The sequence below is a fragment of the Cenococcum geophilum genome, assembly GCF_001692895.1.
Source record: "Cenococcum geophilum 1.58 unplaced genomic scaffold K441scaffold_44, whole genome shotgun sequence".
Lineage (NCBI taxonomy): Eukaryota > Fungi > Ascomycota > Dothideomycetes > Gloniales > Gloniaceae > Cenococcum > Cenococcum geophilum.
Genome location: NW_027137602.1, coordinates 126931 through 151297, shown reverse-complemented (window position 1 = coordinate 151297; position 24367 = coordinate 126931). Strand labels below are relative to the sequence as shown.

The following is a 24367-nucleotide window of genomic DNA, read 5'->3' as shown; positions in this document are numbered from 1 at the left end:
CCTTATAGTCTAAAACTACCTTAATAGGCTTAGGGGTCCCCTCTAGCTATATACGCTAGTGCTAAAGGCTAGAGATAATAGCTAGCATTTCTTTATTATAGATGTGGTAGTTTAGCTTAGTATTTATTATAGTCTTTAAATAGTATATAATAGGGTGCTATTCTCTGTCTAGTTGCTTCTGGAAGAAAATACCAGCTATCGCGCCGTCTAAGGCATTAGTTTCTAGCATTAAGGGTCGTTTTAGGTCAAAGTAAGTAAGTAGAGGAGCCAATACTAGCCGTTTTTTAAGCTTATTAAAGGCCTGTATATATATAGCGTTAAAGTAGAATAGCTGGTCTTTCCTAGTAAGGCGGTTAAGAGGCTAGGCAATTCTGCTATAGTTCTTAATAAAGTATTAGTAGAAGTTATAGAAACCTAAAAATAATTGCACTCCCTTTATGGTCCGTGGGGGTGTTTACTGGTTAATTATAGCCGTTTTCTCTGGGTTGGCCTTAATTCTATTTATACTGATAATAAAACCTAGGTACTTTATACGCTTAATACTAAATTTTAATTTCCTAATATCGGCCTAGAGGCCGGCCTTGCGGAGCCGTTATAGGACTTTATAGATATATTCCTTATATTCTAACTTATTCTTAGAGTAGATTATAATATTATCCAGGTAGGCTATATAGAAGTCATTAAGGTAGTTAAAGAGTATATTATTTATATATCGCTAGTACGTAGCCGGTCCGTTAGTTAGTCTAAAAGGAAGTACTTTATATTTATATATTCCGTAATAGGTCCAAAATATAGTAAAATCTTTTAATTTAGGGTTTATCCTAATCCGGTAAAAGGCCTAATGGATATTAAGCTTAGTAAAGACCTTAGCTCTACTTATTTAGGTTAAAGTCTTATTAAGTAAGGGCAGTAGGTAGCGGTCCTTGCGGGTTATATTATTTAGTTTATAGTAATTAATATAAAAGCGGAGTCCTTTATTTAGTTTTTTAATAAAGAGAATAGGCGAGTTAAAAGGGGCTTAGTTAGGCTTAATAAAGCCCTTACCTAGGTTATTAATAAGGTACTACTTTATAGCCTATAATTTAGCAGTAGACTGCTAATAAAGGGGGCTATAGCTAAGGGTGTTTTCCTTATTTGGCTCGATCTCGATTTTGTAGTTATACGGTTAGTAAGGCGGAAGTATATTAGACGCTGCCTTAAAGAATACGTCCTTAAATTTCCGGTGTTAATAGGGTAGTTTTTAATTTACTAGTTCCTTGTCTATAAGCTCGCTTTCCTATCTACTAAGCTTACTTTTCTTTTCCTTAATTATTTAATTAATTTCGTAAAGGCTAGTTATAAAGGTAATAGTATTAGGCTAAACTAAGTTCTAATAGAACCCTATAGCGCCAATATAGTAAATATTAACTGGTGGGAGGTCTGTAGGTTTCTTTACTAATATTTATTAGGCCGTATTTTATGGTATAGGGTTTATAGTCTTCCTTAGCTTACGTTCTATTTTCCATAAGTTATCCTTCCTATTTATTAGTTTAGTGTAGCGTTTAATATCCCTGGCTTTCCTTTATAGCTTTATAGGATTCTCTATAGGGGGCTTAGCTAGGTTATTACTAACTTCCTAAGTTTTTAGTGCAGGTGGCGTAATATAGGTAGTCTAGGGGCGGCGTAGTATATAGATCCGTTATGGGTTAAGCTGTATATCCTTCTTAAAGGCCTAGTTTCTGCGCATAGCATCGGCTTAGTAAATGGTATTAATTTAGGGCCATATAAGGTTTTCTATTATAATACTAATTTCTTTTATAAAGGAAGGGGTTAGGGGTAGGGTTTTAGGCTAGATAAGCCGTTTATTCTATATGTTAAGCTATAAGCCTAAATAGGCTAGCCATTTTCTCCCTAAGATTATATTATGGCTTCCTAAGTCCGTAATAAGAAAGGGGACGTTATATTGCCTTCGTCCGTTAATGTGGAGGTAAACCTATAAGATAGTCTTAATAGGTAGCCCTATCCGTCCGTTATACTCACGAATAGGAATTGGTTTAGGTAATTCTTTAAGGGGTATATTTAAAAAGTTAGCTAGCTTTACGGCATACTAGGTATCTATTAAGGTAAAGATATTTACTTTAGAGTTAGCTAACGCAGAGGTTAAAACTTAATATCTATTACGGAATAAAGTGTAAGGGATAGTGTAGCTTTTTTTACTAACTAGCTAACCTAGATTAATATATAATATATTAATCCCTTTTAACCCTAGAGAGGAGTTTTTCTCTAGGGTTTCTTTTTTTCTAACTCCGCGCTATCCTCCTAGATTAATAGGACCTCGCCCACTTTTACGTTTATTAGGTAATCCTTAGCAAAGTAGTCCTTTTAGCCACATAAAAAGTAAGCTCCTTAATTGCTAAGGGCCTATTTATAGGGGTTACTATACGTTGGCTGGGTATGCTCTAGACCTATAGTAGGACTAAATACGCGGCTAGCTACTAGGTTAACGGCGGGCTATATAACTAGTGCTATAGGGGTGGCCAATTGTACTAGGGCACTACGTGTTATTCTTATAGTGCTTATAGTCTGGTTAGAAGGGTTTCTAGCTTTATACCTTTTAGCACGTGCCTTAATTTGCTAGAGATCTTGGTTAATGGCTAAGCACTAATCTATAAGTTCCTTTAGCGTCTTTACGGTAGTAAAGACTAGTAGTACTGCTTATTATAGGTCTAGGGTAAGCTTATTAAATAGGTCTAGTAGTAGATTTTTTTAGGGAATTTAGGCCTAGCTAGCTAGGTATAGGAAGCGGGTCTAAAAGGTTAAGAAAGTTTTAGTTATTTTTATATTTAGACCCTTATAATTAAGGCAGGCATTTTATACCTTAAAGGGGTCCTTATAAATAGACGATAAGTAATTAATTATTTTATCTCTAGAGAGGAAGAGATCTATTAAGTCTAGGGCGTATTATAGACATAAGTACGTCTATGCGTCTTCGCCGGTACGGCCAAAGACATAGGCTATCTTAGCTTAAGTAGTGGGGAAGTAGTCCGCATTAACTTTAAGCTTGTCCTATAATTAAAGCTTCCAGTTATTAAATATAGGGTTAGTTCCGTCTGTAAGTAATAGGGAGTCCGTAACCTTCGCTAACCGTAATAATATAGATACTATACGCTAGGCTAGGGCCTTAAGGACTATAGCAAGTCTCTAGGTGTCTGATAACTTATTACTAGGCGTAGGGGTATTAGTATCTCTAGTTTTAAGCAACTCTTAAAGCTATTTAATTTTAGTATTAGCTGCTATAAACTCTTCCTAGGGGGTTAAGACGGCGACTATTTTACTATTAGAGGTATTTACAGGTCCTATAGCGGCTTTACTAGCTACTGTGTTTCTTAGCATAGTAGTAGGGGTATTAGGTAATTTCTAGTTGTTTATTTATTTTCTAGGGGTTCTGGTTTATATATATCCTATTTTTAGGTTTCGCGTTCTATTTATATTCTTTTGGTTTTATCGTATTCTTAGGGTCCTATTCTATGGCCTAGTAAATAAATATATTTAAGTTCCTTCTTAGGAAGAAGAGTAGATGAGCTTTAGATAATATTAGCGACTTAGTTAATTAAGGCACGGATACGGCAAGAGAGACGCGTAAGCCTATATAATTAGATTGTCTATAAACGAGGATCCAAAGCTAAAGAAAGGAAAGAAGAAGAATAGTAGCGCCGTGCGAAGTTTTATACGGTCCTCTAGTTATATAGGCTCACGTAACTCTACGTCTACCATAACGTCTACTATAATGCACCGTTTTCCACCAGCGCCGTAATATAGACGTTCCGAACTTTTAATTTAATTTATTAGTTCATTTATTAGTCGGATTTTATTATAGGGAGCGCGATTAATAACCCCTATTAATAGCTCTAACTACGTCTAATTTTTAATTTATAAATCGGCAAATCTATAGGTAATAGTTATTTTAAACAGCTCTAGGTGCGGTATATATAAAATCTTAACTATAGTATAAAGAAGTCGTGGCTGCTAATATACGGTCCTAAGTAGCATATATTCTTAAAGGTCACGTAACTCCTTATATAAGCAACATTTCCACCCTTTAAAAAAAATTCTAAAAATTCTAAAAATCGATTAACGCTATAGATAGCAGTAATATTAATCCGGTAATACTGCTAATTCTCCCTATATACCATTATATGTATATCTAACAGCTCTAAAAGTGGTAAGAAGGTAAGACAGATAGGGGGGTTAAAATTTAGAAAATTAGATTTCGCGGTTAAGCTATTTAAAAGTCAGAAAACTAAGATAAATGCTATATTCTCCGCTTACCTCTAAGCCAGTATATGATTTCCTAATTAGGAAAAGTCGTTTATAAGTAGTTACTACTACCTCTATACAAAATCTTTTTATTATACCTCTTTAGTCTTACTTATAGATAACTAAAATCATTCTATATTAAACCTACGTTTAAATATAAGCCCTAAAAGCTTCTTAACTCGTAAGATTACTATATAGGTTAGCCTAGCTATCTTATTCTTTTCCTTAATATCTAGAACTACCTAGTTAAGTGTTAGGCCCTAGCTTTTATATACAATAAGAGTAAAAGCTAGAGTAATTAGAAATTAACGCCGTAAGTAAGAGCCTCTTATACCCTCCTACTTATAAAGTACGGAAAATATAGGGACGACTTTCTTACTATCCTACTAAGTAAATAGGGAAGGTCCGTTATACCTATCTACCGTAATTAGTAGTAACTAAGGCTAATCCTTTTTAATATCCGCGTGTCCCTTCCATATAATATCTTTAACTGTACTAGTAGTACTGTTTACTAAGCCTAGTTTAACCTAGATATTTTATATTAGCATTACTTTCGCGCCAATATATAGGGCTAAATTCTCTATAGTATCGCACTAATTAAGAGTAACTTTCCGCACACCTACACCAGTGTTAACTAACTTAATAGCCACTACTGGCTATAAAAGGTCGTAAAGCTAAATAGCGTTATACTTACCTATAGCAGCGCGTGTGCTATATAGCCAAATTATATTATTAAAGCCCGCAACCTTATTAGTAGATAGGCCCTGCTTATACCTAGTTAAAAGAAACTTTTAGGTTAAATTACTTATAGAATTACTACGTAGCTTCGTAAGGGCGGTCCTAAATATAAAGCTCTTAGCGTTATTACCGCCCTACTGTATAACTTAATCTAGGATAGCTGTTCGGTTAATCGCCTTATAGGCTCCCTTTTTATAGCTAGCAAGCTCTAACGGCCTAGCGGGTAGATTACTATATAAGGCCGCCTAACCTATAGGGGGAAGCTAATAGAAATCGCCTATTAGTAAGATATTTAAGCCTCTAAAGTAGTTATTATTACGCGTAGGGTAAATTTAACGGAGGCGGTAATTAATCTAGGCTAGATGTACTTACCTAATTATAGATTTCTCGTTAAGGATAAGATAGTAAATATTCTTAAAAGCTTATTATAGAGGCGTAAAACTAGCAGTAGGTAATTTCTTAAATAAATGATTTACCGGCAACCTTAATAGATCGTATATAGTTCTGCCGTTAATACTAAAGGCAGCTACCCTAGTAGGGGCAGCTTAAGCTAATGGCGACGGCTTATTATTAGCCCTTGCTATATTATAGAGCGTAGTAGAGAGGACAGCAATAAGATACAATTTACCGGTTCCTATCTCTCTATTAACATTAATCCGTAGTAGGGGGGGGCCAAGGCCTACTTAGATCTACCTATAGTAATTAACTACGACATTATAGATATAACGCTAACCTAGTTATAAGGAGGATAGAGTTGCTGTTTAGAATAGGCGGCTTTATAGTAAAGGCTATAGCTATACTTCCTACCAATAAGTCCTCTTATTAAGCTGCGGGTATGTACCCTAATACGTACTCCAGTCGTAGTTATAATTAAGCTCCCTATTACCAAGCCTATTAGGATCCTTAATTTTACCTCCGTTAGTATTTTAAACGCGGGCATATAGGGCCTTAAAGGACTAGTATAGCTCTAAGTCGTCTGCGAAATCACCCTTAAACTTATTAATATTATTAGTAGTTTTATAACCTTCCTCTAGTTTCTAATTACAGAAGTAGTTAGGCGGGTGCTAATAAGAGTTAATATAAGCCTAATAGGAAGCCATATAATTAGGGGCCCCGAATTTATTAGTATAAGTAGCCACTTCCTTATACTCCCTCTACGGGTGATAAAGAATAAGCTTTATATAGCAGAACTTAGGATACTACAGATAAAAACGATCGCCGTTATATTACGGAAAGTACGATATAACTTAAGGCCTTGCTCTTAGCCGACGCTTATAAGTAGAGTAATTAAAATAGAGTAGAAAATTAAGGAAAGTAACGTCCTCTACCCCATCTAGGCGGCGCTTATATTTCTTATAGTTAGACAGTCCGCACCCTCTTAGTTGCCCATTATTAAGCTTATACATAACGCTTTAATTGTCCTCCTAGTAGTAGTCTAAAGTTATTATATTTCTAGAGCCTTTATAAAGGGGAATATTAAGAAGTAAATAGTATACCTCCTACGCTAACTAATCGCGTTTAGTAATAAGCTTATTTATAAACCTAGCTATAACCAAACTAAAGGTATAAAGGCTATTGGCGTACGGCTATACTAATTAAAGTAACTCCTAGTAGGAAGTCGACTTCTTCTCTTCCTTGCCTATATAGTTAACTATTACTAATACGCTTATAGCGGGTAACGTATTAATATTCGCCATCTACGCTAATATTATAGCTACATTATAACCATTAAAAAGCTTATTATTACGCTACAAACAGAACGTCTAGTGATATGGATTTTAATCCTTTAATACAGCGGCCTTATTATAGAGAGACCGTGGAAAATAGAAGCGGCACTCCTTTACTCCAGTAGAGCCTTTCTTTAATCTTAAGCAGTAAGATTCGGTGTAATTACGGTGCCGATAAAATCGATTAAGGTAGGCAGTAAGAAGCTCACTAGTATTAAGCTATTCTTTATAGCTAAGAGCAGAAGGATATTAGAAATTAGAAGGCCTAAATTAATTAGGATTAATTACGGATATAAAAGTAGCCTAGTATTTAGCAAAAGCCGCTCTTAATTTAATAGCTAACGGATCTAGCTTTGGGGCTGTTAAACTCTATAAGAAGCTATATATATAGCCGCTACCTTATACCTACCACTTATATTAAGACTAAAAGTTAGTGCTATTAAATAGGCCTATAAGTACGTGCTTTCTAAATAAATTAAAGCGGCGATGTAGCCAGTAAGCAGTAATATGCGGATTATTATTAAGATTCTAAGAAGTAATCTAGTAGCGCTAAGCCTTATTAGTAGCCTTATATTCGTTAAATAGAGGTATATAAGAGTATAGATTATGCTAATATAGATTAGCAGCGCTAAGTGTAAAGAATAGAGACCCGCTCTTAATATTCTTAGTATAAGTTATAAGCTTATTTCTCTTCTGCCTCTAGTAAGGTCTAATGCCCTTAAGGTTCCGTGCATACTATATAATCTTATTTAGTAACTAGCTACCCCTATTGCTATTTATAAGATTACTAAGCTTATCTAAAGATAGACTATTTTTATTTAATCGGCTGTAGAGGAAGCGGGTGGCGTTAAGGGCTTACTCTCTTATAATCCAATTAAACACGTAGTAGCGAAATAAGGGGTGGCGGCCAAACTGACCGTCCTAATACTTAAGCATATACTTGGCGTACGTAACTAGGGTAACCGTACGGCTTTATGGTATGTTAAAATCGGCTTTGCCATAAGGAAACAGAGTAGGAAAGGCGCTACGCATAATAAAACTAGCTGATCGCTTAAAGAGAGGTGTTTATCGCATAGTAGGAACCTCTAGGCCCGCTTATAGGTCTTATTAGTATTAAACCTTACGACCCAAAAGCTCCAATTTATTAAGGTTAGGCACTAGATTAGGAACCAAAGTATCTAGTATATTATTATTAAATTCGCCATCCAGTATATTACTACTAAGCTTGGTAGGTAGAGGATTAACAGCAGGACGTTATATAGGAGCAGTAGGGTAAGCCGTTGGGCCACTAGAATTAGACTCTAACTTATTAATATAAGGTAGCTAATCTAATATAGAGCCATTTTTAGGTAAGCTAGTAAGCCAGGTGCTATATATTTCAACGTCGCAATAATTAGGATAATTAATCTTTAGAAAGTAAAGCTACTATGCTATAGTAGAGCGCCTTACGGTATACCGCTTAGTAAACCACTAACTTAGGTATTTGCCACCCTCTACTGCCGTAGGCCTTACGACTAGTATATTAAGTTCAGTAGGTAGCTATGGCAGCTACCTTTAGGTCTTTAGTATGTTTTGGCTAAAGCAGCAGATATAGCCAGTATAGTAATATTACTGGCCGCGTATACGCACGACTTGCAGATAAACGTATACACGCGTAATTAGAAGCTCCTCCACCGCAGTAAGTATAGGTAGGAAGCCAGAAACAGGCCCCGGATTGAGCCCGTTACTATCACCAAATAGGGGAAAAAGGGTTAGATCTTTAAGGCTATTAGCGTCCTTAATATAGGCTTTACATATACCTATATTATTACCCTCCGTAGCTAGGCCTATTTAGAACCACTACTCCTTATAACGACTGTACGTCTCTATACATTTAGCCTGTAATATACTCCTAAACTTCTTAATTCGCTCCCAATTAACAGCTAAAATGGGTAGTGGTATGGCTATAGCCGGAGTTTGCTATAAGGGAGCTTGCCATAAGGGAGCTTGCTACAAGGGAGCTTACTACAAGGGAGCTTACTGCAAAGGAGCTTACTATAAGGGAGCTTGCCGTAAGGAAGGTAATATTAGTAGTAAAGTAGGTATTGGTGGTAGAGTAGGTATTAGCGGTAGAGTAGGTATAGAAGCTAGTTCCGGCAGGGACGTATTTAGGCTATCTAAAGTGCCTCTTCTACTGTATGGAGCTTTATCTATGGTATATAGCGGAGGAGTAGGCAAGTAAGCTTTACCCCGCCAATTAAGAATACGGTGTTCCTATTATATTACCCTAATTATCTTCCGCCGTTGAGCTATTTTAGGGGTATTTTGGCTATTCTAGCCACGAGGTAGGAAGGCGTTCTTAGTATCATTTTTAGGTGGAGCAGTTCGCTAGCGCCTTATAGGACGATTCTTAGTAGTAGAACCTAACTCTATAAGAGCTCTCCGCTTATTTAAATTATATTTGGAGATCTAGAAAAGTAAGTAAAAGTAGAAGTAGTATATAGGGAAGACGTGCCTTTAACTAATATAACTAATATAGCTTTAAAAGCTTTTTTAAAGGGCCGTCTTTAACAAAGTTAAGGCGGGGCTTATGGATATAGCACTTGCTACACTTAATTATAGTAAGATCTGCTATATTTACTGTATATATAGTAGTATTAATCGAGGTTAATAAAAAGGAACGTGCTAAGATATTTTAATGTTTATAATATTTTAATATTCGTTACGTAAATTCTACCGTAACTTACCGCGCGCGCTTTTTTTTCTAACTAATTAGAAGTCTACTTTCTAACCAATTAGAAGCTAGCTTGGCGGGGTTTAAATTTTAGAACCCCTAACCTAAAAATATAGACCACTTATACCTTGGGTCAATAAATACTTAGTTTTATACACGGGAGCCTTATAAGGGCGAGCTAGTTAAAAATAAGAACGGCAGGCGATATTGGTACTGTGCTAAGTATATATCTTAACAAGAGGTAATTATTACTAATATTCGTACGCATCTATATAAAAAGCACGGTATTACCGTTAAGGAGCAGGACTTGGTAATTAAGAAAGTTATAAAGTAGAGACTTAAGGGCCTATTTTAAAAGTAGGGTAAACCCCAAGTTTAAAAGGTTAAGGAGCAGAAGGAATATATACTGAGGGAGTTTATTAATTAACCGGTTATTCGAGAGGCTTTAGCGCAGTTAATCGTCGTTTAAAATCTACTGTATAAGGCAGTAACTTGGCCAGAGCTTTAAGTGCTTCTTTTGGTAGTAAACTATACCTGCAATAAAGTTCTGGTTGACTCTAGCGCAACTATACTAAAGCTAATTAAGGAGTCGTTTCTACTAGATAAAGCTATCCTAAAATAAAAGCTCTATACCTCTCTTACCCCTATATACCTCTCGCTTAACGCGTAGAGCTTACTAAATTAGAAGACTTTTATCGCAATCTGCGCCCACTTTGTTAATAGTACCGGCGTACTATACAAAGCTTTACTTGCTCTCCCTTTTCTACCTAGCAGACATAGAGGCGATGAGTAGGTAGAGGTTCTTTGGTAAGTCCTCTAAGACTACCAAATACTTAATAAGATTGGGTATTGTGTCGGCGATAATTACGGAAGTAACAATAAGCTTCTTAAACGACTCTCTACACAGCTTAAGGATGCGGAAATAGAAGCTTAATTTAACGCTAAGTAATACCGCATTCGCTGCTATGGCTATATACTTAATATTGCCGCGCAGGCCTTCTTCTTCTCTAAGGATAAGGAAGCCGTTAATGCCGCCTTCTAGGAGGCTCGCGTAAAGCTTAAATAAGACTTAGATCTTAATAAGGATCAAATTAAGGAACTTCTAGCTTAAAGATTTAAGAAAGGGAAAGCTAGTAAGTATACTTATCGAATAATTGGCCCTCTAGGAAAGGTGCATAATGTTATTACGCATATTTAAAGCTCTAACGCCCACTATAACCACTTTATTGCTATTGCCCTATAAATAGTCCCTATAGGTAATAAGACGCGTTAGAACTCGTAGTATAAGATGATACTAGTAGCTCTAGAATTAAGGGCGGTAATTGGTAAATATTAGGAAGAGTATATCGACGAGTTTAATAAGGAAGATATTCTTAACGCTACTAACTAGAAGGCTTTAGAAAATATTAGAGATTTCCTATAGCCCTTTAAGCGCGTTATAAAGGAGACGGAAGGTGATTATATAACGCTTAATAAGGTCTTATATATAATGGACTTTATAGTAAAATATTTTAAAACGTCTCTTAAAAAGTACGCCACAAATCTAAAGCTCTACGACTGTATATGTACTAGTTAGCACGCCTTTAATAAATACTACCTTAAGACGGACGAAGTTACCGCCTACGGCGTAGCTCTACTACTAGTACCTTACTGGCGGAAGAACTATATTACTCGCAATTGGAAGGTCTCCTAGAGGAAGCCAGTAATTAATACAGCTTAAAAGCTCTGGGTAACTTAATACAAGGATATATATAAGGGTGAGGTAGCTATATAGAAAGCTTCTGAACACGTTTAAGAACCCAACGCGTATAATATTTGGAATAAAAAATAATCGGTCCTTAACGCAATCAACGACGAATTCGATTACTTTATTAACGCCTCCCCTATAAGCCTTCCTCCAGGCATAACTGCTCTTAATTGATAGCTTACTCCAAGCAATTGCGCCAGCTACCTATGCCTCTACCGTATAGCAATTAATATTCTCTCTATACCTCCTATGTCGGCTGAACCAGAACATATTTTCTTAGGAGCTCGGCGGACGATATCCTGGCAGCAAATGAGGCTTAGACCAGGGAATATTGAGAAAACGGAGTGCTTAAAGTCATGGATAAGAACAGGGCTTGTGGCAGGATGGAGGAAGGAGCTTATATTGGGTATAGATATTATGGCTGAGAATCAGGGAGGGGTGCAGGAAGGCGTCGGCGACGGCGACGATTGATTATAACACTATACCAAGACTGGCGATAGAGCTTACCTGAGCTATATTCAATATATGCATTCAAACGATGAATATTCTTGGCGCGCTTATGAATTAAATGAATATTTGGCCAAAATATGCATGCATTCATTACTAAGACCACTGGCTGCTCCCTGCGGAATTCTTATTGAGCTTTTTTGGGATAAGCTCTAAAATTTCTGAACTTGTTTCATTCAACACGTTCATTATCGCTTGTAGAGGATCCGTTAAAAGCCTAGGCCCGAACGAGAATTGATCAGACATTCCACCTTCGTCAAGAGAAGCCCCAAGCATCCCGATAGGTGTTGGTCGTGGATGCGGGCTGACTGTGAGATGGTCAGAGACTGTCTATAAGTCTTATTCATATTGTCATACCCAAACCATCGAGGAATAACTCGAACTTGAAATAAGGAAGATTGTGTAATTGGAAAATACGCAAATCTGATGCTTCTGGTGTGCAAACCTCAACGCCAGTTGGAACTCGCGGAGTTTGTCCTATGAATATCATAATGAGATTCGTTCAGTACTAAACGCTCAAGATTGTTTGCCTGGAATATACTGTTCAAGACTGAGCCCAGAAAGCATTACGTGATGTTTCTTTTTGAACCTTGAATGGGCTCATCCAGTGCTCTTATCAGTAACGCAGGTGATGGTCGTCATAGTTATGACGGTTTGGAACATCAAAACTGCGCACAGACGAAATTTGTTAGGAACCGTCATAACCATGGCGACCGTCATAACCCTATCACCTATGTCAATTGAAGATTTTTAAAGTTGAGGTGGCAAAAATGAGGTAAATGTATCAGTAAATGACTCTCGGGCCTCCTTACAATACGTGCGAATTTCATATTACCAAACATCAAATTAGATCTACAACATCGCCAATTTTCACGATTGTTACCCCCCGTACACTCTACCCTTGATCAACGCCATGCCTCCCTCACCTACCAACGTAATTGAGGACGACAATACATCCCCCTCTGCTATTTCTAAGCTTGATTCTGATTGGTTTACTCACTCTGGCGGCGACGACGACGCGTCGAGCGACTCTACACTAAATATACCAACTATAACCACCCCAAAGTCGCCTCTTAAAAGGCGCCAGGTGGCTGACTGCATATCACTAGGGGGTACCAATATTGAACATACGGAGTACTTGAAGAGCCTGCTACTAGGTAGTATCACCGCCGGAGGTCTTGTCTTCAAACAAGTACAATTGCTCGATTGTTTCCTTTTGAAATTCCCAGCCAGCCTCAGCGCTGATCATCGTAGATGAATCATACGCCATGACAAAGATAGTTAAATTCAAATCCTGATTTTGGAAGAAAGAGCGGTAAATACGAGAATTTGAAGTGGAAAAGAATCTTGTGCCTATTCTTGCAGTGCGGGAACGAAACATAAACCAGGCTTTCTCAGCTAGAGTACTTCTAGACTAAGAAAACAAAAAATCCTAATAGCCTTACTAGAAAGTTACCCTATAAGGATTAGAAGGGAGCACTGGCGTTTTGCAGGGATCCAAAATCTTGGTGGCTTCTTTGTTACCGCGCATTCGACCATGCCAAAATCTTGCTGCGTGTTTCAGCATAGCCTCCTGCCACTCACTGATCGGACTCCACAACCATCCTGCTCCCTCCGCCAGACTGGCGAATCCCAGGCCACAAAGCGAACCGATTGCTGATTTCCCTAAATCTTTATGCAGCATACCATTACTTACCAGGCTGTCCCTATCAATGGCTACTGGACGTAACGTAACCCAACGACAGATTTGCAGGTCCTGAATCCTGTGGAAACATCTCTTAACGGGGTTTCCCTTCCCATGCCGTCTAAGCCGCAAATTCCAAAATCTCAGCAATGGCAAGTATATAGCGGTACAAGACTGCAAGATCTTACTATGGAAAACAACCTCTATTCTCTATTGTAGTTCCTCACTGTCTCTGCTTCAGCCAATACTAGCCATCATGCCATTATCTACTGAGGCGATGATTGGCCTTATCACCTTACTCGTCACGTGCTTGCCTTCATTGTTCTGCCTCCACAGATTCATGAAGCACAGAAGTCTGCGAAATGGAAATTTCCGTAGGATCACAACACCCTCGGTCTCTCCCCAGACCAAGAGCCTCTAATCTGACGAAATTTTATCCCAGATTCCGCTCAACAGCGTCCAATTCTGCCCACTACCACGGCGGACTGTCAGATCATGTATACATTCCGGGCTGAGTCCGTGGTAGAGACAAGGTTGATTCGCTCCGATTGTACGTAAATTTATTTCAACAGTATAATTGCCCAAGAAGAAACATAGTTGACTCTGAACATAGTTATTCCGCTGGGTGCACCCATAGCCTAATCCACAGAGATTCGATCGCATCCCAGTAATTGGCGCCTTACCTGACTTCTAAACTCACACAAGGCATCGAGACAATTACCATGTCATAGTCAGAAGAGGGACAACCACATTCTGTCAAAGATGTAGCATAAGTGAGCGTATGCTTGAATGATGGTATCAGGCCTCCATAGCTATGCCCAGAGGATTCTTAGACGGTTAAGTTATACTAGAGGAAAGCTTAAAAGGGGTTTCGTCTTCCTCATTACACGCAAAAACTTATCCCGGGTATCCTGAACATTATCTTATTTGACAATCCCTTCAGTTGATATGGTGTGCTGCCCGTGAAGTTTCTACTTGCTCCCATCGCCCTGGTTCTTCGACAGTGGTCACACACTTGAACGACTTGATAAAATGGATACGTATATCTCTCTAAATATCTTTAGATTATACATACTGAACCACATACCATATTAGCAGTTACTGGGCCGCAAAGACTTCATTCCGGCACCGCAGCTCCATCCCCTCTCAAGTCGCTTCCGGCACTCCACACATTAATCCCATCCTCCACATGCAACCTGATAATCTGCCCACGCCCAAAGATCCTCCGCCCAAACCCACTGATAACCTGAACATCGTGGCCCATCCTCTTCAACTCCTGAACCACTTTAGGCTTGATTCCTTCCTCGAGATATACCGTTCGGTCGGCCATCTCTCCGTCCCGACTGGGCATACCACCTCCGATGCACACCCGCGGCGCATCTAGTGCGGCTTGCGGGTTCAGCTTGAAGACAAGCTGGTTCAGAAATACCTGCACATGGCCCTGTGGCTGCATGAATCCGCCCATGACGCCGTAGACGCTGTGCAGACTTTGGTCTTTTACGTTGGTGATTAGAGCCGGAATAATGGTATGGTACGGACGCTTGCGGGGTTCGAGCACGTTGGGATGGCCTGCGGTAAGCGAGAAGTTTGCTCCGCGGTTCTGGAGGGTGAAGCCGCAGCCACGGGGAATGATGCTAGTGCCGAAGCCGTCATAGATGCTGTTGATGAAGGAGATAGCGTTTCCGTAGGAGTCTGAGCAGCAGAAATAGACGGTATCGCTGTGAGAGTGGGCTGGAGAACCGTGAGATGGTATTGATGAAGCCTTAGATGGGTCGAATAGTTTGGCTCGTTCGGCGAGGTAGGGAGCTGATATAAGTTCGGTGGTGGGCACTTTGAAGACATTGGGATCTGCAACCCACCAATTTGCGTCGGCAAAGGCTATGCGGAGGACTTCAATAACCGCATGAAGGTGTCTGATATCCCACGTCAGCTTATTGTGCAAGATAATATCTGTGTATCAACTCAGAACTTACACAGCAGAATTGTGCTCGGCCTCCCTCCATGTCTCGATTTTTCCAGTTTTTTCTAGCTCTTGCAGCATTCCTAGAGCCATTAAAGCTACAATACCCTGGCCGTTCGGTGGATGTTCCCATACTTCAACACCACCCTCGTGACTCTGGCCTACACCCTGACCTGAAAATTTCAATGATATAGCGTCCACTTCTTCACTTCCAAATTCAGCGTGATGCTTGAGATCATCCAGCGTTAGATGTCCACCAAGATCCGATACTACCTTAATCAGAGCTTCAGCTACAACTCCTTCATAAAACCCTTTTTTGCCATGCTTGGCAAGGAGGCGGAACGTGTTAGCGAGGGTTGGATTCTTCATAAGCTCTCCTACTTTAGGAGCACGACATCCGTCTTGGGCATTGGGATCTTTCTTGAGCATCTCAGCACCATTTGGGGATGCTTTCCGAAGAGCTTCCTCACCAGCGGCCCACTGTAATCTGGCATATTAAAAATCTGCCCAGGTTTAGTGTTCGTTTTACTTACAAAAGTGGCCGCAAATTCCGATACAGGAAACCCTTTTTCTCCAAGCTCAATAGCGGGGGCCAAGATTTCTTCCATTGAAACCTTACCGCTGCCAAACTTTTCAACGCAATCCACCCAGCCAGCAGCGGTGCCAGGCACAGTAACAGCATGAACACTGTCCATAGGAATCTTGGCAGATTTGCCGTCGGGAATGCCAAGGTCTTTCCTGATGCGCTCCAAAGTAACTTGCGAACCGGATCGCCCTGAGCCATTCATTGCGTGAACCTTTTTTGTTTTAGAGTCATAGAAGAGACAAAACATGTCTCCACCTATACCTGTTGAACTTGGCTCGGTCATGTTTAGGCCTGCCGCGACTGCTACAGCAGCATCCTTTGGGCAAATGATTAGTAATTGATTTTTCTCCAATAACTATTTCCTAAATCTTAACTGTGCAAACGACATATCCAACAAAAGGAGGTTATAGTTCTTACTGCAGCATTTCCACCTTTCCTCAAGATTTCAAGTCCAGCCTGGGTTGCAAGTGGTTGAGTAGAGGAAACAATTCCTTTAGTGCTGTGGACCACACTTCGACGGCTCGGAAAGGAGATGAACTGTGGGTTCGTGGTCGAGTATATGTGGGCTGCGCTGGGAGTCATACTCAACTCAAGTGAAGTCGCCATTGTAGAATGTAAATGGTCTCGATGTATGACAACGGTATTATTTTAACTTCGGCAAAGTAAAGAAAATAATAATCAAGATCAGGCTTATAAGAAAAAAAATTTGACGAAAGAAAAGCTTTCGGTTAGGAGTCATCAACAAAGGTCGACATACGAGTCTCTAAGCGCTCACCACGTGTCAATAGATGTTCGGATAGCTGGAGCTAAGTGCTGTATGTAAGTTTCTATTATCAATGCGGGGGTGAAAACCCTAACATGCGACTATCGGAGCATCTAGCAAACGAATGACGCGAACGACCTTTTCTCATTCCGTGCTGGACCCATTGCTGAGCCGCCTGAGAACATCTGCCAGCAAGCCGAAGTAGTGTCCATTGCAACCCTCTTACCATAAGAGAATGATTGACCTCGGTCAGAGCTTTGGCATGAAGGACCGGAAATGAATGTTGGAAGCCCGCAGTGTACGGAGACGTCATGCTTGCCAAGACTGAGCGGAGCGGAAACGGCCCGCCCCTCCGACTTTTCCTGCAAGGAGTCTCATTGACAGCCCGATGTTAAAATAGATATGCCCGGTGCGTCTTGGATATGTCGGCCATGTCTTATACGTGCTTTGAGGCCGTTAAACAGGTGGCACACTCGGTTCCAAAGTAACGGTGGGCGAATTGTCCTTGTAAAGTGACTTGGATTGAGACTGACCTTCACTAAGCTGCTGCAACCTCCGGGCCAATCTCGCCAGCACTCCTATCTAGAGCACGCGCTGTAGCTGCTGAACACAGCCAGCTAGCACAAAAACTCACCAATGGCTTCGACGCTCGTGCTGCAAAGAAACTGGGTGAAATTACCGCAGTTGTTAACGCGCTGAAAGAGTGGGAGAAAGCCAATGAGGTAACAGAAGCATCTTACTGCCATTCATGCACCATTCTAACTACAACTAGTCTCTAACCGAGCTCAGAACTCTCATACATGATCCTTCTACCGATGATGAGTTGCGGTCTCTTGCCTCGGATGACATGGCCTCGAGTTCCGAGCACTTGAACCAGGCCTCTCAAGCTCTTACCACCTCCCTCGTCCCAAAGCATCCCTTTACCAACCTTCCATGCTTAATAGAAATACGGCCTGGGGCGGGAGGCTCCGAGGCAGCGATATTTGCAGGAGACCTTCTACGGATGTATCAAGCGTATTGTTCAAGACAAGGACTTCGGACGGCATTGTTGAAATACGAGAACGCGGAGGGTGTGCCGGAATCAGATTCTCCACTCTCAGAAGCAGTCCTGGAGGTTGAGTCCGAAGGGGCGTACGGCGTGTTCCGCTGTGAAGCGGGTATTCACCGTGTGCAACGGGTTCCCGCTACGGAAAGCAAAGGGCGAACACACACAAGTGCAGCCAGTGTCCTGGTTCTACCATCTTTTCCGAGCGGAGGGAGTGCGGAAACAGAAGATTTCGACGATCCCGAGAGTGATTACTACGTCGATCCCAAGGAGGTGCGAACGGACATCATGAGAGCTAGAGGTGCAGGGGGCCAACACGTCAACACTACCGATTCTGCGGTGCGACTAACCCATCTTCCCACCAATACCGTTGTGTCTATACAGGACACTCGTTCTCAAATAAAAAACCGGGAGAAGGCATGGCAGCTCCTACGATCCCGAATAGCTCAAGCTAGAAGGGAGAAAAGGGAAGAAGAGATGGTGGCTATGAGGCGAAGCGTTGTGGGCGTCGCGAAAATGGGGAGAGGGGACAAAGTTAGGACATATAACTGGGGTCAACAAAGAGTCACAGATCACCGCAGTGGGCTAACTGTGCACGATCTGACCGATGTGATGGAAGGAGGCCACACTTTAGAAAAGGTAATGGAAAGTGTAAGAACTTGGCTTATGGAGCGAGACGTAGAAGCCCTGATTGCGGGGGATGAGACAGATGGTGGTAAATAGAATAGACATGTACTCTTCTCATGCTCCAGTGGCAGGTCACTATATGTACTTGCTCGGGGTCATCTTAAGACGTCTCAAAGTAAAGATCTACGTTGTAAAAATAGTTAAAACGAAAGCACTTGACAAATTATTCGTTTCTATCAAGCTCATGAATTTGGATCTTTGATATAATGAGACAATTAGTTTAGTCCATGATGCGCCTCTGAAGACCTTCAAAATACCCTCATCGACTCAACAGGGAACCTCAATCTGAGTAGTGGTTATTAAAACCACAGTTGAATGCTAAGAGCCTAGAAAAGGCTACAGTGGAAGGTTTCTACATTTCAAAATTCCCAAATTCTAAATCTAGAGAATTGCAGAAATAAGAATCCCCTAAAGAGAGTAGAAACAGGTATTGTAGGAATCGTAGAAGCGAAAGGGCATGAAGGGTGATTCTTTTTGTTGCTATTACAAAAGGCGGACTTTCAAAACTCACTAGCCCCGACACATAACCTTGACCAATTGTATAAAAGTATTTAGATGGATGAACTTTTACTCTTCGCTGCAGAGTGCTACGTATAAAAAATCTCACTCATCTGTACCGTTGGAATGACTTGTAGCGTCTTCAAATAACTGAATTGAGGTTTTCCCTGACACTTCTTCCGCCTCCCACTCACCTCCGCCGCCTCTTCGATCCTTTATCCACTCCCTCATCTCCAAAAATAAACTTATAGCCTCCGGGCTCCTTAGCACTCACTTCATTAACACTGTGCTTCTTCGCTTCCCGAGACCGATCGGGAACTTCAACATTCCTCTCACTACTCTCCCCGTGGTTCCTCACTTCCGGAAACGTCGGCAGCAGCTCCCTATCTGCGGCCCTGGGGCTCTCCCTCCACCAATCCACAGCATCAGCCGTGGCCCGACTCCTACTCTTCCCTAGCGCCTCACTCGCGGTCCACCTCTCCCTCGGATACCACCTCAGCAGCCCCGCCAGGAACCTCACCGTCCCCTCCGAGCTCACACCACGGAACCTTCGCTCCAAGTTATCGGCCCGCCCGCTCGGCATGGCCTCCCGTTGCCAGCGTACTAGCTCGGGACACCCCATGTCTGCCAGTGCAGTGATATCATCGCGTGCAGGCGTCCCGATAAGTTTCACTATGAGCGCGAGCTGCTGGATTGGTGTCTCGCCGGGTAGGACCGGCTCGTTGAGCAGCAGCTCGCCGATTATAAGGCCAGCGGACCAGAGGTCGACGGAGGGCGTGTAGTGCCGTGTTCCCAGAAGGAGCTCCGGGGAACGGTACCAGATTGTGACGACGCCGGGGGTGAGGGGACGGCGGGAGTAGGGGCGGGACATGCCGAAGTCGGCTTGTGGTAGGTTAGTAGGTGCGTGGTAAAACGGGAGAAGAAGGTAGGGGGCAAGGAGATAGTGTAGAGAGGAAGGATAAGTACCAAGCTTGAGAACACCTTTCGCCGTCAAGAGAATATTCTGGAGCTTGACATCTCTATTGGCTTGGTCAGAATGTATATTTTGGTACGACTATCGGAACGACATGCCTGTGAATTATATCGTTACGGTGGAGATATTCAAGCCCTTCAAGTAGCTGTTGTGCAAGGCATTTGACTATATCCAAAGCAATCAGTATTGCTCTGAAAAGAAAAATGGAATGCTTGTGAGCACTCACCTTGGCTCAATGTAAACCGCACTTTCAATTCATCCATCAAATTGGCCATATCCTATGCAATGCCGGCCTAACCACCTCTACCTATCGGCAGAGGCACACATAAGCCAGCCAGAATAGTTCCGAAGTCCTCTAAACTCATCACTCCCCCTCTTCTTTGTATATAAAACCGCATTCCTCCTCCATAGGGCCGGGGCTACCAACCTGCTCGCAGTACTCCATGACCATGTATACATCCTCCAATGCCTCCTCCCCAACTGCTACATCCAGCACGTTGACAATGTTCTGGTGCTTTAGCGAGCGGAGAATCGAGATCTCCCGTAGTGCGGTTATGGGTATGCCATTGTGGCGTTTGGAGGGGAGGATCAGGAGTTGTTTTACGGCGACGATGTCGGAGGTACGCGTGTCGAGAGAGCGGGTGACGAAGCCGTATGCTATGCATTAACACACAGAATTAGCCAAACCTGGCTGACACCGGAATAACAGCTTGTGGAGCGATACCTCCTTCCCCTAAGCTATTGAGTGTCTTATAAGTATTGATAGATGTACAATTGCCTGTCTGAGGTTAGCTCTGCTATTTTCAAGTAAGCTTTAACTAGGGGGTGCGCACCTAGAAACCCGCCGTCACTGCTAAGATTGAGAGGCTGCCCAGTAATTGACATCCACTGATTAGATGGGTCCATAGTTGCTGTATAGTCGAAGGTAGATGCCCGAGGCTGGAATATTTCAAAGGTGGCAGAACTGAGCACGGTGCGTAATTCACAAATTAGGCTCTGAATGCATGGTTAGCCATGCCTGATTCTGCTTTCACTGATACGAGTTTCCGTTATCATTAATGAATCTTCCCGAGGTCATTTGTAAGGATCATATCATGCCACAGGACCCTGCAGACAGGGTCATCGTATGGCATTATTCAAAATAGGCTGACGCAAATCTGATGATAAGACAATTATATCTTGAAACCACCTCCCTTTGAAATGAATAACGAAATTATGCATCTCGCTCCTCTACAAAGGGGCATCCGCATGCTCCAAGAAGATTTCGAGAATGGAGCAAGGGTTCTAGCTACGAAAGCGGCTGAAGCGCTGAAGGGTGTCATCGTTGATGAGGAGAAAGTGGCTCAAACGGCTGAAGAACTGTGGAATGCATCACGTCTAGCAGGATTGAAACTGAAGAATGCTCGTCCATCTATGGGTGCGGCAATTGGGAGCGCGCTCACGCAAGCTCTAATTGCGGTTAAAGAGGCCTGGGAGAAAGAGCTCGGAAGCAACTGGATGGAGGTTGAAGACGCTGAGGCAGTTAAAAGGATGGCTGAGATTGGAGCAAAGCAGGTGCAAGTCATAATCACTCAAAGAAATAAAAGCGCCGACCGACTCGCAGACGCTTTCACCGCCTGGCTGAGGAAGAAGAGTTGCAGCCTAGCCGGATCACGCCCTATAAGAATTCTAACGCTCTCCTACTCTTCGTCGCTCAAGGCCTGCATTATAAAAGCACTCACAGAAACTCCTGAGCTTTTGCTCGATATCCGGATCATCGAGTCTCGTCCCAGATTTGAAGGTGCTAATTTTGGTATTGCGCTGTGTAACGAGTTTTACGGCGAACGCGCACCGAATGACCGACTGTCCATCCAAATAGCCACCGATTCTGGTGTTGCGATGCTTGCTAAAAGCGTGGATGTCGTGCTCCTTGGTGCAGATCGTATCTCTAGCTCTGGAGACGTCAGTAACAAAATGGGCTCTTTGGCAGTGACGCTTTGTGCCAAAGCGTTATCGCCTGCCGTGGAAGTAGCTGTGGTATCCGAATCTGATAAAATAGCAACTCCTGGCACAATGGATGAATATGCAGAAGAAGATAATGACCCTCATGAAATCACAGATACGTGGGATCTTCTAGGCCTGAAGAGAAACGACGAATCACTAAAGCACTGTACGATTAGGAATGTCTATTTCGAGTGGGTGCCCAGCAAATGGATCGATGCTTATATTTGTGAACGGGGCATTTTGACTAGGGAGGACGTTATGAACATCTCAAGAAAGACTGAGGAAATGGAAAGGGGGGTCTTCGGGTCTTTAGAGGCCTCAAACCATAAGTGAGAACACACTAGAGCCTCAACACAGCCTATGACTGGAGAGAAAATCTCCACTTCTCTGCTTGAAACCCCTGGTCAACCTGAGAATATTATCACTCATCTCAATCGCCAACAGCACTCACGGAAATAACCCGAGCACTCCGCCATTCTTCCATGCCCACCAAAAAACATCCGGCTTCTCGGAAAAGGAGGGTGCCGTAGCTCTTCGGCATCGCCACTCTCACTTTCCTACCATCACACAAGCACCCGACAAACGTTGCCAGCAGCACGCCAAGCAAGGAGAACAAGATACCCGTGAAGACTCGGCTCTTCACGAACTGATCCAACGGATCCAGTTCGTGCCCGTCACGCGCTGTTATGTCGGATTTCTTCGGGACGCTGGATCTGGCAGGCATCTTGGATCCGGCAATGGTGTTGTATTTGTTGCGGACCCTACGAATGATTAGCTGGATGACCGGTTCGTCGTCGAGGCAGATGAGTGGTTCTTCCGTAACGCTCGTTTCGTCTGGGACGCTCTGTGTGTTTGTCATTTTTATTGCTTCGTTGAGGCGAATGGCCGGCTCGCTGAGGCGGAAACTCAGCTTGGATGGCGTTGTAGGCGTCAGGAGGGAGGGAGAGGCGATGCTGCTGGATTTGGATACCAGCTTGGGGTGTGGCTTAGACGGGTTCTTGGTCATTGATGATTGGATAGAGAGTCTGGTGGTGCTGATAATGGTTAAAGGTTCTGTTAAAAGTGGAATATAGTTTGGACTCATGTGATGGAAATGACAAGGCGGAAGAAAATAGGAAACTCTTATAAACGTGGCTGTCGATGAATCTGTAGAAATTGCAATATGAATCAACAGTATACTTGAGTAATCAACAGTTATGCAAGCTGTTGTTAGTACATACTTTCACAGCTTCTGGTAAGATTATCTATACCCACTTTCGATAGACCCAAAATTCAATGTGAAGCCTAAAACTATCCAGCGCCAAGAAATTTGTCGGAAGTCTATACGATTACCTCTATCCCAAACATTAATTCATTTGAAGGCTGCAATTTCTCACCAGATATAGTGTCCTCAGTTTCTACTCCCGCCTGTTTCATATCTCCTTTACTCACTCACACACACATCTCCTACTTTCCCGCTCCCTCATCCCGTCCCTTCTCTCTCTACATCATCCCATCAGTTTCCTCCCACGGTAGCTTACCAACCTCCCTTTCCCACCTCCCACCTCCTTCCTCTCCTCCATCCCACCTCAATAACGCCCTCACACTTCCTTCCAATCCCTCCTCAAGTTCTTCCAAAACCCGCTCATCCCACCCCCTCTTCATCCTCTTTCCTCTCAACACCTCCCCCATCCCAAACCGATCCCGCCCCCACGGTAAAAACCCGTGCCTCTCCTCCGCCTCCTCCGTCTCCCTCCTCTCATCAACCGACATGACAGGATCAAGTCCCACAACCCTAATCCCGCTCCCCGGCCACCGCAGCGCCGCCGCATGCAGCTCCAGGAACCTGCGCGCCTTGAACGCATACGTGACGATACGGACCTGCGCCGGATAGCGCCCGGTCGCGCGGCGGAACGCCAGGACGCCAAACAGCAGGTTCTGGAACGAGTCGGTCGCGTGCTCTTCGAGAAGTAGGAGCCCGCGCGTGAAGGCGTGTCTGGCCCGCCGCTCGCCCGACACAAGTTCCTGTGCCAGCGCCGCGTGCCAGTAGCTGCGGGCCTCGCTGGTCGCGGTGGTGCGGCGCTGCGTCGCGCCGCCGCTGAGGACCAGCAGGCTGGTGCCGGCCCAGGCGCCCGTTGTGAGGGTGGAGAGGCCCGTGGAGAGGTGTTGGAGGAAGATTTCGTGCTCGCCTGGTTTGTAGGTGGCGGGGTTGGAGCGCTGGAAGGGGGCTAGGTGCCAGTTTGATTCGTTGTGGGGAGTTGAGAGGGGGAAGGTGGGAGAGGAGGGGCAGGGGAGGTAGATGGCATGGCAGCATATGAGAATTAGGTTGGTAACGGAAGCATAATGGGAAGGAGAAAAGCGAGGAGGTACGAGAAGGTTTGAGGAATGGGATTGGTCAGTGGTAGTGGTGGAAACGATAGATCCGGAGGAATCGTCGTCCGCGTTCGGGATCTCATCCTGTGGCTGGTTTGTAGTAGCAGT

At 42.8% G+C, this 24367-nt stretch overlaps 7 protein-coding genes across 7 annotated transcripts; 3 read left to right on the top strand and 4 right to left on the bottom strand.

Annotated features, from left to right (window-relative positions):
- The first annotated feature begins 12562 nt into the window (after nucleotides 1-12562).
- K441DRAFT_231596 (uncharacterized protein) lies at nucleotides 12563-13063 on the top strand. Its single transcript, XM_067640644.1, has one exon. It carries the CDS (start codon nucleotides 12642-12644, stop codon nucleotides 12984-12986), a length of 345 nt encoding a protein of 114 aa, XP_067500294.1. The 5' UTR covers nucleotides 12563-12641; the 3' UTR covers nucleotides 12987-13063.
- Nucleotides 13064-14348: 1285 nt separating this feature from the next.
- Nucleotides 14349-16739, bottom strand: K441DRAFT_665541 (gamma-glutamyltranspeptidase). The gene is made up of 4 exons (XM_067649513.1): nucleotides 16376-16739; nucleotides 15906-16274; nucleotides 15386-15852; nucleotides 14349-15325 (listed from the first exon to the last, which is right to left on the bottom strand). The coding sequence occupies exons 1-4, from the start codon at nucleotides 16562-16564 to the stop codon at nucleotides 14530-14532; spliced, it is 1821 nt and encodes a 606-aa protein (XP_067500293.1). The 5' UTR covers nucleotides 16565-16739; the 3' UTR covers nucleotides 14349-14529.
- Nucleotides 16740-16905: 166 nt separating this feature from the next.
- Nucleotides 16906-18534, top strand: K441DRAFT_642488 (release factor). The gene is made up of 3 exons (XM_067646693.1): nucleotides 16906-17211; nucleotides 17265-17443; nucleotides 17494-18534. Exons 1-3 carry the CDS (start codon nucleotides 17124-17126, stop codon nucleotides 18487-18489), a joined length of 1263 nt encoding a protein of 420 aa, XP_067500292.1. The 5' UTR covers nucleotides 16906-17123; the 3' UTR covers nucleotides 18490-18534.
- Nucleotides 18535-18997: 463 nt separating this feature from the next.
- Nucleotides 18998-20977, bottom strand: K441DRAFT_231507 (kinase-like protein). Its single transcript, XM_067640643.1, has 6 exons — nucleotides 20758-20977; nucleotides 20697-20702; nucleotides 20352-20581; nucleotides 20151-20202; nucleotides 20023-20089; nucleotides 18998-19970 (listed from the first exon to the last, which is right to left on the bottom strand). The coding sequence occupies exons 1-6, from the start codon at nucleotides 20828-20830 to the stop codon at nucleotides 19142-19144; spliced, it is 1257 nt and encodes a 418-aa protein (XP_067500291.1). The 5' UTR covers nucleotides 20831-20977; the 3' UTR covers nucleotides 18998-19141.
- K441DRAFT_231446 (nagb/rpia/CoA transferase-like protein) lies at nucleotides 20757-22289 on the top strand. Its single transcript, XM_067640641.1, has 2 exons — nucleotides 20757-21004; nucleotides 21093-22289. Exons 1-2 carry the CDS (start codon nucleotides 20983-20985, stop codon nucleotides 22238-22240), a joined length of 1170 nt encoding a protein of 389 aa, XP_067500290.1. The 5' UTR covers nucleotides 20757-20982; the 3' UTR covers nucleotides 22241-22289.
- Nucleotides 22289-23120, bottom strand: K441DRAFT_231455 (uncharacterized protein). Its single transcript, XM_067640642.1, has one exon. The coding sequence runs from the start codon at nucleotides 22989-22991 to the stop codon at nucleotides 22338-22340; it is 654 nt and encodes a 217-aa protein (XP_067500289.1). The 5' UTR covers nucleotides 22992-23120; the 3' UTR covers nucleotides 22289-22337.
- A 356-nt stretch (nucleotides 23121-23476) lies between these two features.
- Nucleotides 23477-24232, bottom strand: K441DRAFT_483001 (uncharacterized protein; the record flags this gene model as incomplete). The annotated part of the gene is made up of 1 exon (XM_067641906.1): nucleotides 23477-24232. A coding segment is annotated over one exon (756 nt), but the record flags the coding sequence as incomplete, so codon positions are not given.
- Nucleotides 24233-24367: the final 135 nt, after the last annotated feature.

Bases quoted from the DNA above. Each gene is read 5' to 3' on its own strand.
- K441DRAFT_231455 (XM_067640642.1), bottom strand. From the start codon at position 22,991: ATGAGTCCAAACTATATTCCACTTTTAACAGAACCTTTAACCATTATC.
- K441DRAFT_642488 (XM_067646693.1), top strand. From the start codon at position 17,124: ATGCCCGGTGCGTCTTGGATATGTCGGCCATGTCTTATACGTGCTTTG. The intron at 17,212-17,264 runs GTGGGCGAATTG...ACCTTCACTAAG, and splicing joins CACTCGGTTCCAAAGTAACG to CTGCTGCAACCTCCGGGCCA. The intron at 17,444-17,493 runs GTAACAGAAGCA...AACTACAACTAG, and splicing joins AGTGGGAGAAAGCCAATGAG to TCTCTAACCGAGCTCAGAAC.
- K441DRAFT_231507 (XM_067640643.1), bottom strand. From the start codon at position 20,830: ATGGACCCATCTAATCAGTGGATGTCAATTACTGGGCAGCCTCTCAAT. The intron at 20,090-20,150 runs GTGAGTGCTCAC...CTTTGGATATAG, and splicing joins GCGGTTTACATTGAGCCAAG to TCAAATGCCTTGCACAACAG. The intron at 19,971-20,022 runs GCATGTCGTTCC...CCAAGCCAATAG, and splicing joins CGTAACGATATAATTCACAG to AGATGTCAAGCTCCAGAATA.
- K441DRAFT_665541 (XM_067649513.1), bottom strand. From the start codon at position 16,564: ATGGCGACTTCACTTGAGTTGAGTATGACTCCCAGCGCAGCCCACATA. The intron at 15,853-15,905 runs GTAAGTAAAACG...GCCAGATTACAG, and splicing joins CGGAATTTGCGGCCACTTTT to TGGGCCGCTGGTGAGGAAGC. The intron at 15,326-15,385 runs GTAAGTTCTGAG...GTGGGATATCAG, and splicing joins GCCGAGCACAATTCTGCTGT to ACACCTTCATGCGGTTATTG.
- K441DRAFT_231596 (XM_067640644.1), top strand. From the start codon at position 12,642: ATGCCTCCCTCACCTACCAACGTAATTGAGGACGACAATACATCCCCC.
- K441DRAFT_231446 (XM_067640641.1), top strand. From the start codon at position 20,983: ATGAATCTTCCCGAGGTCATTT. The intron at 21,005-21,092 runs GTAAGGATCATA...TCTGATGATAAG, and splicing joins GAATCTTCCCGAGGTCATTT to ACAATTATATCTTGAAACCA.